Below are 11,289 nucleotides of genomic sequence, written 5' to 3' on the forward strand. Positions count from 1 at the left end.
CACGGAGTCCGAACTAGCCGGCATTTAAAAATGGCGCCGGCCGGCTTCATGCAAATGAAGCCCGGGAAATTCAAATCCCGGGCTTCATTTGCAACTGCGGGTGACTACATTACCCCTGCTAGTTCGAACTAGCGGGGTAGTGTAGACATACCCATAGTGTTGCTGCCCCCAGCACTCATCTTCCCCAGTGCTTCAGGGACAAGGGCTGCATGGCCTCTTACCTCCCCAGTGCTCCGGGGGTCAGGAAAGCTGGGGCATGCACAGCCTCCTCCCTCCCCGGTGCTCTGCAGACTGGGGAGACAGAGGTACATGCACTCGCCTCCTCTCCTCTCTCCCCCTCCTCGTGGTGGGGAGGCACATGCTCGGCACGCTGCTCTGCTTCCTCCCCTCCCTATGGTGGGGGGTGGGACCTCAGCAGAGGAGGTGGGGCTGTAGGTGGGGTTTGGGAGCTGCACCAGCCGCCCATGGTGCCCTGACACCTAGGAGGAAACATGAGATAAGAACCAAATTCTAGCATTTTCTAACATCTGAGTGCTTGATGTCATTTTAATGTTTTTAAATGTAATGCTATGACATATTTTATTAAAATACTGAATTTTAATAACACAAAACTACAGTTCTCGGCTTTTAAATATTTGCCTCCGTATTTTGATGTGTAAACATCACAAATACTAAAACAATTAAACACAATGATGTTTCATATGAAAAAGAAAAAATATCTAAATCCTTAGTGTTCATCTTAAAATAAAGTTCATTAGTACTCCTCTTTCTATGCCACTTCCTCCATCTCCCTCAAAATAAAAATGGACATTCATAGAACATTACAATAACTAATGCTTCCAATGTATAGTACCATCAAGGTTCAGCACTAGCTGCAGCCTGTATTCATCAAGGCATATGTTCTGGAATTATTGATGCCAGAAATTAATTTGAATGCAAAACTTGCTTGTTATCAAACAAGTACCAGTCATGTTTTGGATTATCAAACACTGTGTTTCTGATCAAAGTTTAAATACTCACAGAGATAAACCAAAGAAAAACATATGGAATTTCATTAGTGAAGATAAAGTACCAAAAGAAAAGAAAAAAAGAAAAAACTTGATTGTCTATAGAAAATGAAGTACACCATTAACAGCTACACTTCTGTAGTATGCATTTCAATACTGCATCAATAGATGTTATTATCCATCAGTATTCAATGCAGGTGGCCCTGCTGTCTCCCTAGTACGCATCAACTGGACATCCTTTTCAGCCATGCAAGTATCACATCCCCATACTGCAGATGCTTCTGCAGTGAGGAGACCATAAGCAGACTCAGTCATACCTGTACAGATCCGATGAAACCATTTTTGACAAGAAGCTTCACACAAGATGGCATCCTGGTCATCATTAACTTCATGTGTACAAATTCCACACGGATAGACTGGCTCAGAGGATGAATGACCATGACGACTGGGATGGAGAGATGGTTTGCTACTCTTTTCAGAGCTGCATCCTTCAGCTGTACCTCTAGGCTGACGGGACTTGTTCTGAGTCCCATTAGCATGACTGTTAGTGTTATCTGCATTATTAGAATGGTTGCTCTCTTGATTTACTACACTGTTTCGATTAACACTTTTTAAGTCGGCACTACCTTGGTTCATGATGTCATCTGTTCTGTGGTGATGCTGATGTGTTGTGGTATTCTGGTTGGAAGTTTTGCTTGCACCTTGTCCGAAGTCTTGCTTCTGTGCTGATGGCTTTGTTTGATTGTAGGTGTTTGGTGGTGGAACAAAAGAGTGGTTTGACTCTAACTGGGAATTAAAATTTGGATTGCTTCCAGGTCCAAAATTAGAAGGCATGTCAGGGTGCGGTATTTGATTAGTATTTTGTGGAGGAATGTGACCAAAGTTCTCACCAGGATTTGGTCTGAAGTGCTGACTGGGTATATTGACATTTTGACTCATTTGACCACTATTATAAGATGGGTGATTCCCAAAACCTGTGTTATCGTGTGGACCAAAGTTGAAAGCATGAGGTCGATTAAAACCCATTCCCACAGGGTTCTGAGGAAGTGGATGTGGTTGGTTTCTGAGGGTGTAAGAACCACCATATGGAGAGGACATTCTGGGCAGCATGTGAGGTGGCATTCTGAAAGTGTTATAGCCTCCAAAACCAGGATAACCAGGACTGCTAAAATAAGGATTTCCTGAAGGCAGGGGTTTATAAGAAACAGTATTATAGTTATCATCAAATGGATTAGCAGCTACAAGGTGGTCTGAGCTTGGATTTGACGGTGGAGCATATTCAGATGGAGGAGGAAAGGAAGATCCCTGAAAATATTTAGAATATAACATTTAAATTAGCATTATTGTAAACTTTACAAATACACATGGGCTTTCAACCATAAAGAAGCTGGATTGGTAGCACCAAAGTCTTGTTTATTCCATCAGGTGCCACATGGGCAGCAGCAATTAGTGAAAGCTTCCCCACATTACCCTGCCAGTGAGCCTTAAATCTCATCAGAAAGAAAGGGAAAAAAAACCAACAAAAAACAAAAAAAAAACAGTTCAGGCTCCAGGTTCATTCCTCCTTGGCCTTTCTTGCATGACTGCCAATATGAGCACCAGTTATGGTAGTGGTTTTTGTGATGTGGCAGCCCCCAGAAAAGTAGATCCCTTTGCAGGTATATAGGCCTAATGTTGCCTTTGTTTTTTTTCACCTTTTTATTAGGAGTTTAATCCTGCCACTGTCTCGTATACAGATCTTGTAGTGAAACCATCTGAGGTCTGTGGCTATAATAAAGTATTTTTCTGAGTTTGTCTTAAGAGCTATTTAATAAAATTCATGATGCTATTAAAGTGATTTAGACTAATTTCCCTATTTTTAAGAACTGCACATAGTACAACATATTGCTATAAAGGTTCACTGTGTGGTTTTGTTTCCTTCTTTTACTTAAGAAAAGCAGGATTCCCCCAATAATTACATAATTTAAACATAAAAGCTCATGTTTAAATACCATTTAAATTTTTCTTAGTTTCATCTCAGGTTAAATCTGCTAAATGAAAGGGCAAATCTTTCTTTTGCCCCATCCTATTTTTGAGGAGGCTACAGCAATATTATTGTATCTGTGCTACAAGGTGTACAGGTAGGAGACAGTCTGCTCAGAGGGATTCTCGATTTTCTGTAAACCGGGGAGATCTGCTCCACAACAGCACTTTATAGGACGGTGGATGAGCTGAGAACAAGGCCACCAGGCCCACAAATTACAATCTAAATCCCCACAGCAATGGTGGGTTTAGCAGATACAGGGAGGCTGCATAAATGACTGTGGAAGGTGACTTTGTAATTCACTCCTGTTCTGGTCTAGTTTGGGAGCAAGAGTTCTGGCCTGCTCGCCCCCAGAAAGCTGCCTTATGCAGAGTTTGCACAGAATTTGACCCTAACTATTTAGTAGCCAAAGCTAGGGAAAATGATTTTCCAGATTTCTGTTGCCCTGCCATCCTCATTAAAGGTAACAAAAGGGAAGGAATCTGATCTTCAGCACCATTATAGTAATTGTCATTCTGCTATGAAAGGAAAGCTTCATTAGTAGAGACAACCAAGAGATCCAAAAGCCTGAAAATAACTGTATATGCCTACAATAGCAGTTTTCACCACTAGTTGGTGAACAAGAAAAAGTAACAGACACATAAGTCAATGGGAATTGGGCATGCACATCATAATGTGGTAACTGGTCCTATATCAATAAGATTATTTTAATTATTTGCCATTAAGTAGCTAAGAACAGATATTTGGAGATACACAGCTAAGAGGACACAGAAGAGGACAATTCTATTTTATAAGTGATGAACAATATTGCTGTTTTACATTAGCATCCAAATTCTAAGTCTTCCCACACACTCTCTCCAAGTCCCATTTCAGGAAACAAACCATACATTTCAAGTGGACAGAAGAGCCAGACAGTGTAAATTCAACGTACTGAGTGTGCCTCATGGCTCCCTGCACAGGAAAGCACTAAAGGTGTGGCTAATGGGTTCATGAACTGCATGGATCCATTACTCCAAAAATCTTCATATATAGGGAAGGCAGCAGCTAGCACTCATACCCTGAAGATTCACACCAAACAGATGAAGGCTGGGATTTAAATTCTGTTCCTCTGAACCATGTCCACATGACTGCATGAACGGCTTGTTCATTCTATGCATCTTTACCAGAGACTTTATATTCCATTTGTATCCTGCAAGGGGAATCTCCTGATATTAAAAGAACTTGAATAGGAATTACTAGTAACCAGTATAGATAATGGACTGTGATCTAAGATTTCACCTAAGCACTTAATTATAAAGCTACTAATCTATGTCCATGATAAAGAATTGATATTTCTAGATGAAAAAAATAGTCATATTAGTCAGCAACATCTGAATGCATTATTTATTAAAAAAAAAAATCGAGAACACCAGAAGCAATTTACCTGTGTATTTGACTTGCGCTTTTTCTTATCTGGGCTTCCAAGTTGAACTCCTGGTCCTCCTAACCCATCCAATCCACTGTCACCACCTACAAAATTTCAATAAATATAATTCTGCATTTGTTTCTAAAAAGATTTTATATTCATGTGTGCCTTTGTCATGCCAAGAAAAGCCAATGAGAAACATTGAAGTATCACTAATTCTAGCTTGAAATTACAGAGGCTACACAATGAACACACCTGGAGGGACAGAGCACTGTAACACAACCACAGGAGTCCATTTCCATTAAAACACTGAGGCCTGATTCAAAGCCCATTAAAGTCAGTGGAAAGATTTCCATTAATTTAATTAGGTTTTGAATCAAGAACTTGGTGCTTAAGATTTCTTTTCTCATCAAAAAGAAACTGTCTAAGATTCATCTCCCACTTAACATACATAGATTTGATGTTCATCAACCTGGGACTCCCAATGCATTTAGAGTCTGTGGTTAAGGAAAGGGCAAGCAGAAACAAGTCTATGAATGAAAATCTGGCATTCTATTAATGTAAATCCCTGGAAACCTGGCATGCAGTTGAGACAAGGCTCTCAGCTTGCCAGTTCCAAATTCCCATAAATTTAAGTCTTAATTATGCAAAAGGTCATCCCCAGAAAAATCCCATTATAATCAATGAGCCACACGAGGAGATTCTTTGCAAGGGCCATATCGCCTTATGTAGCAGTTTAAGAAAAAGGTATTTTGGTACAATCACAGTTTCCAAGGGATGGTTATCTTCTTGAGCCACTTATTTCACTTGAACTAACAGAAAGAAAATCCAATGCTTCATTTGAAGTTCTGCTATACCTTTCATCAGAAAGTGACAGACACCTGAAGTTCCAAAGGATCCTGTAAATGACTTTTTTTTTAAATCTCTTGTAAAGCTGTAGATGGATAGAGGAGATCTGAGTGATAAATGCCCCATTATAGTAGAGGTAGAAATTTTTAATTTATTTTGGGGATGAAAAGAATCCTTAAGCCAAACTCTGAGTCTTTGAAAAGCTATGGACTGACAGTACAAAGGTGACAGATTTTAACCTGGTAGAATCATCAATACAGATAGGCTGTGTCTAGACTGTGAAGTTTTTCTGCAAAAGCAGCTGCTTTTGTGGAAAGTCTTGCCAGCTGTCCACACTGGCAGCTTGAATTTCCGCAAGAACACTGATGATCTCATGTAAGATATCAGTGCTTCTTGCAGAAATGCTATGCTGCTCCTGTTCGGGCAAAAGGGCCAGTGTAGACAGCTCAGATTTGTTTTGCTCAAAAAAGCCCCGATCGTGAAAATAGCAATCGGGGCTTTCTTGCGCAAAAGCGCATCTAGATTGGCAAAGACGCTTTTCTGCAAAAAGTGCTTTTGCGCAAAAGCATACGTGCTAATCTAGATGCTCTTTTCCACAAATGCTTTTAACAGAAAAACTTTTCCTTTAAAAGCATTTGCGGAAAATCATGCCAGTCTAGACATAGCCATACAGTCCGTTCATACAGAACAGATACACTACCAATCTTTGATCATTCTGATACTAACCCGTCTACATTTTTTCTAAAACACTATGATAAGCAATGATTCTTTGCTGCTACCTACAATGGAATATATGTAAATTGAACTCAGATTTGTACTATCATTTGATTTTTGTTTAGAAAAGTATGATGTTGCCCTGTATTTAAAATTCACATTAAAACTTTACCATGATATAAATGTAAACTCCAGCAAAATACAAATATTTTGCTGCACTGAAAAAAATGTTATTACTGAATGAAAAACTACTCTAGGTACACAGGGTCAAATTTTAAAAGACAATTAGGTATCTACAGATAGGCTGTAGTGCTGCTTAACTGCCTAATTCCCATTGTCTTCTGTTTAGGTGCTTTTGAAAGTCCCACTAGCTGCTCATCTGCCACTGAAGGATTTAAAAGTATTTGAAAATCTGATCCATAGCAATAAAGGCTCTGATCCTTGAGCCCAGCTAAGGAGGACTTAGTCCAAATTGTGCCTCACCCATCTCAGTCATGGTCTGTTCTCATGCCAATTCAGGTCTCTAGCACAAATTAGAAGAGTAATCTGAAGGTAATTGTGTTTTACTGGGGCATATGAATACACCTTTCTCCCCACACATGCTCCCTATGCCAGGAAGAGGTACACTGTAGGAACCATTACAACAACTCTGTCACTCAGAATTCTCCAGCAAGCAGCTGAACCAGCTTTACAGCTGCTTTGCACACACAGTATCAGAAAGCTGTTTCCACACAAAGGAGACTAGGGCCCAGTGAATACAAGTTAAAATACACCCAGTTATTTCAATTTTGTAATATATTCCTTAGCTTCAAAGTTACTATTTTGCCAGTCAGTAGGGAATTCATCTTAGTCTCCTCACTAGGAGGGCAGCAAGCACCATTGGGACAATTTCCATTCAGATAACTCATACTGCTTTAGAACACGGATTTCAGGAAAATTGCTTCCAGCTCATGGAGGAATCCTGTTCTGTATCTGCTTTAATAACTTCCTCTTGGCTCTGGCTGTCAAAGTTAAAATCCCATCTCATATTTCATATTGCGTGTGTATTATATATAATTTACAATTTGTAAAATATTTCACTACACACAAGGAAGACAAGTGTTCTACTACACATGAGGAAGACTGCCTCAAATCCTTTTAACTGGAAGTAAACTGGTAAATTAAAATCCTATTAAATATCAGGCTGGAGAAAACTTTTATCTTGTTCAAGTGTTAACATACCACATCAGATCACAACAAATTTGTAGTGAGAAGAATTCTTTGGGACTCAGGGAGAAGTCCAATTTTCACAGTTTATAATGTAAAATGCCCTGTCCCCTTATGGTGCTATATAAAGTATAGCCACCTATAGATTATAAATACCAAATATTCCAATACAAATTCTGCAGGAAGAAAGGATAATTAGAAATATTCCAGACAAAAATATCATAGCTTGATAAACTATAAAGCTATCTCCTCAAACTTTTCCGTTTTCCGTCAAGCAGGTGTTCTCAAACATTTTTACCAATATATCCCAATTTAACAGAAACTGTCTCTGACACCTTCTCTTCCATTCACAATTACGCTAACAATTCTCCCATTCACGTTCACATCCCATTCTCGTGTCAACAAGAGCAAATGTGGATATGGAAAAATATCTGGAAAGCATTTAATGTATTTTAGCTCTTTTACTGAAATTCAGCAGCTGAAAACAAGGAGAGAAGAGTGTTAAGTATGTGACCAGAGAATGCTCAGCTTACTGTAGCAGTTCAAAAATACTTCATAAAGCTCTGTGAGGTTTGTTAAATAAAAACTCATGCTCAAAGATCTGATCTCACAGACACACATGTACATGAGCAACCTCTCTCATGTGAGCAGTCCCAAAGAAGTCAATGGAGCTACTCACATAAGTAAAGCTACTTGCATGCTTATTAATTTGCAAGATTGCTTGATACAGCTCTCACCTTTCTCTGTGTGAGGCCAATAATGAAAGTTAGGCCTATGAATGTATGTGTTTTTCCTCTTGGATTTTATAAATAATTTAATGTATATATAAAAGGAAAATTAATGTTAATCCTAATGTACCACTAAGGAAAGTGAACAAGGGTCATTATCAATTAGTCATAATAAACTAACCAGAAAAATCACATTTTGTATCTACCACCCAGTCTTTTCATTAAACAATACACTGACCATTTTGATATTTTGCAACATACTGGAGTTAAGGTTGCAAAATGGTTTCAACACAATCCTCTGTTCAAAGACACTCACAGTTTTCTATTCCCACCCGCCCCAAAAAAGGCTTAGACTTTATATGCTTGTTACATGTGAAAGCTACCTCCTCCTCTCAACATTTTGAAAAAAAAAATGAGTTCACCCATTTGTCAAGGCAGGTGAAGCTTAAAACTCTGTATGTAAATAAATAAGCTTTGATTCTACAAAGATTTTACTGCTTGTGCTTTACATAGTAAGCACAGTCAAGTGTTTTACACTGTGTGAATTAAAGCACAAATAAGTCTTTGGGGACAAACCCCTTGATGGGTAAGATGTACCTTAGCTAGGTATGGGTGTGGGTTTTTTGTATTAAGAAATAACCAACCAGAAGAATATAAACAGGGGTGAAATGGTACTGGTTCAATGAGCATCTGCCGTGGCCCGAATCTGGCAATGATTTATGCAACTATGTAACTTTATGCCCTTCAGCAGTATCCTACTGAAGTCAATTAGCTACTCATATGTATAAAGCTATATGTGTACTTCAGGGTTTGCAGGATTAGAACCTATTATTTAAATTAGTTTAAGGAATCCCAATCTTTCTGTGACATAATCTACTGCTCTTCTGGTGTTGCTAGAACTGAAAAAAGTGAATTGTAAAAGTGTGTGTGAAATACACACAGCAAAATCCTTGTCCTCCCCCCACCTCCCAAAAAGGCTAACATCAAGAACACTAGAAAAATTCCAGAGGTAAAGGGAAAAGAAGCAATGAATTCCTGACCTTATTTCACCACAATTTTCAGTCCTTTCAGGGACATGCTGAACATTCCAGTATTTCATTCCAGAACAAATGTCTGTCTTTTGCCATTGTAAAGATACATCCATAACTATGCAAAAAGATGTGTTGCTGCTCTGGTAAGCAAGAAATGATCTCCAACCAAACAGCAGCAGCAGCAGCAATTAGGCAGAAGTGGATGGATGTACTTTCCCAATACATTTCAATGAAGTTTTAGAGGGGTAGTGATGTTAAGTCTGTAACGAAAAAAAAACCTTTAAAAATAACAAACAGTCCTGCAGAACCTTAGAGACTAACAAAAAATAGAAATGATATGAGCAAGTGGATTGTGCCCACAAAAGCTCATACCATTTACAATTTTTGTTAGTCTCTAAGGTGCTGCAGGACTATTTGTTGTTTTTTAAGTTATTTCAATGAGCTGTGAGCTTCAAAAACGTCACCAGATCCATACAAATTCTTCCATTATTAGCATAAGGTAATATTTCTTCTCTTTTCCAACAAATTTTTAAAAAAACACAACAAAGATTAGTTTAGTAGTAACGGTGAGAAAGTGAACACGCAAAGTTTGGAAATACAATGTATTCTCTGTGCAGGGGCCTGACCACGGGCACATGGAGCAGCCTATGCGCTGTACTATACACACTTAACAATGCATACTAATATATTGCACATCCAGAAAATGACTAGAAATACTACGTGTGTCACATGGGCTAGTTAACAACGCTCCCGTATCCTTTCCCCTTAACTTTTGTACTTTGAGGCTCCGTTCCTGTAAACCGATCCACTGCAGGGTCCACCGTTGCAGATCAGTTCTCGGGATCGGGGCCTAATCGTGCAGCCTTCCCTCGGCGCTCAAGGAAATGCAGATGAGCAGAGCTGCTATCCGAGGCGGACCAACGCGCCAGAGCAACGCACAAAACAGATCGCAACATCACGCGTCAAGCGGCCCACCAAGTCCACAGCCACAGAGATGACACTCCAGCCCCAGGGGGCGTAGCACGAGCTGGGGCAAGCGTCCACCCCGCGCCTGGAGCAGCGCCCTGCCCGCCCGCATGCAGCAGGGGCAGTCCAGACGCCTGGAATGCAGGCGCTGCCTCCGGCTCCCCGCGGCAGGCAGAGGGCGGCGGCGGGGGGGGGGACGCTCTGGCTGACTGCGAGCGGGAGGATGCAATGTCTCCTCGGCGGAGTTAGGCCCAGGACCCCCGGCTGTCCCTCCAGTGCCCCCAGGGGGGCAGCCCAGCTCCCGCCCCCCAGGCCCGCTGTACCTCGGGATCTCTTCAGCGCGATGGGATCCTTCTCCTGTTCCGCTGACATTACAGACGGCGGCGCATGGCTCCCACGGCAGCAGGAATCGAGGCGCTTTGATGTTGCGGCGGCGGCTGGCCCGCACCCCGCCTCCTCCTCCTCCGCCTGCTGCTGCTTCGGCTGCCGCGGCCGCCGCAAGCCGGGCCGGCCACGGGGAGCTGCCAGACTTTGCAAAGTTTGGGAGCGGGAGGGTGCCGGAGCCGCCTCCGATCGGCGAGGCGCGGGGCGCGCTTCGCTCAGCAGCGGCCCGGGGGCTGCTTCTGCGAGCAAGGCGGCCGAGGGGCTGCTCGAGGGGGCTGGGAGCGCGCAGCTGGGCGAGCCCCCTGCATATCGCAGGCATGTGCCTTGCCTGGCTCGGCGCCCACTGCCGCCGGGCTGTCAGGCTAGCGCGTCCCCTTCGCTGCGTACAGCGCCCTCTGCGGAGACAAGCCCCACGCCTGCCCAAAGCCCTGCAGTGGGGCCGGGAACTGCCATGGCCTCCCCCCGCTCCGGTGGCCTGCCATGATCGACTGGGGAGAAGTCCGGGAAACGCTCCCTCCCCTCCGAGACCCAGTTTCTAAACGGGCTCTAGCGCCCGGGAGAGTGTTTTGCCCTGGCTACTCCGCTGTAGTTTTCCCGGTGGTTTGCATTACCCGTCTGTAGCAAATGCACAGCCACTTAAATCCGGGCTGCAGGCAAACTGCCGCCATGTGGACATTGAGGTCAGCCAGCACAGTCCAATTGCAGGATAGGGTTGAAGGTGTGAGCTACACTTAAAAGGTGGCTATAACTAGAGGGCCCAGGGGTGTCAAAAATTCATCCCACAGCTATGGAAACTTCACCTCCCAGAGTAGAGGTAAGCAGGTTGATGGAAAAATCTGGAGGTTAACTAAGCAATGGAAAAATCCCTTGGTTACTGGTGTAGAAAGCATCCACACTAGCAATACAGGTGTGTAACTGGAGGGCTGGGCAGCTATAAGTCCCCCTAACAAAGGAACACTCGATAATTAAGTCAACT

At 42.2% G+C, this 11,289-nt stretch overlaps 1 protein-coding gene across 3 annotated transcripts in view; it reads right to left on the reverse strand.

The window, feature by feature from the left end:
* DNAAF4 (dynein axonemal assembly factor 4) overlaps window positions 1-10,978 on the reverse strand; it is a 50,572-nt gene extending 39,594 nt beyond the window's left edge. The window contains exons 1-3 of one of the 3 annotated variants that reach the window (XR_012895785.1): window positions 10,253-10,978; window positions 4,454-4,539; window positions 148-2,312 (exon numbers count right to left, since the gene is read on the reverse strand). Coding sequence is in view for 1 of the 3 variants with exons in the window: in XM_006112495.3 (XP_006112557.1) it covers window positions 4,454-4,539; window positions 10,253-10,301 (135 nt within the window). In the remaining 2 variants the exon portion in view is untranslated. Of the gene's footprint in view, window positions 1-147; window positions 2,313-4,453; window positions 4,540-10,252 lie in introns of those variants that run through there. The other 2 variants (XM_006112495.3, XM_075897293.1) reach the window with 2 other exon arrangements.
* Window positions 10,979-11,289: the final 311 nt, after the last annotated feature.

The sequence above is a fragment of the Pelodiscus sinensis genome, chromosome 14 (assembly GCF_049634645.1).
Source record: "Pelodiscus sinensis isolate JC-2024 chromosome 14, ASM4963464v1, whole genome shotgun sequence".
NCBI lineage: Eukaryota > Metazoa > Chordata > Testudines > Trionychidae > Pelodiscus > Pelodiscus sinensis.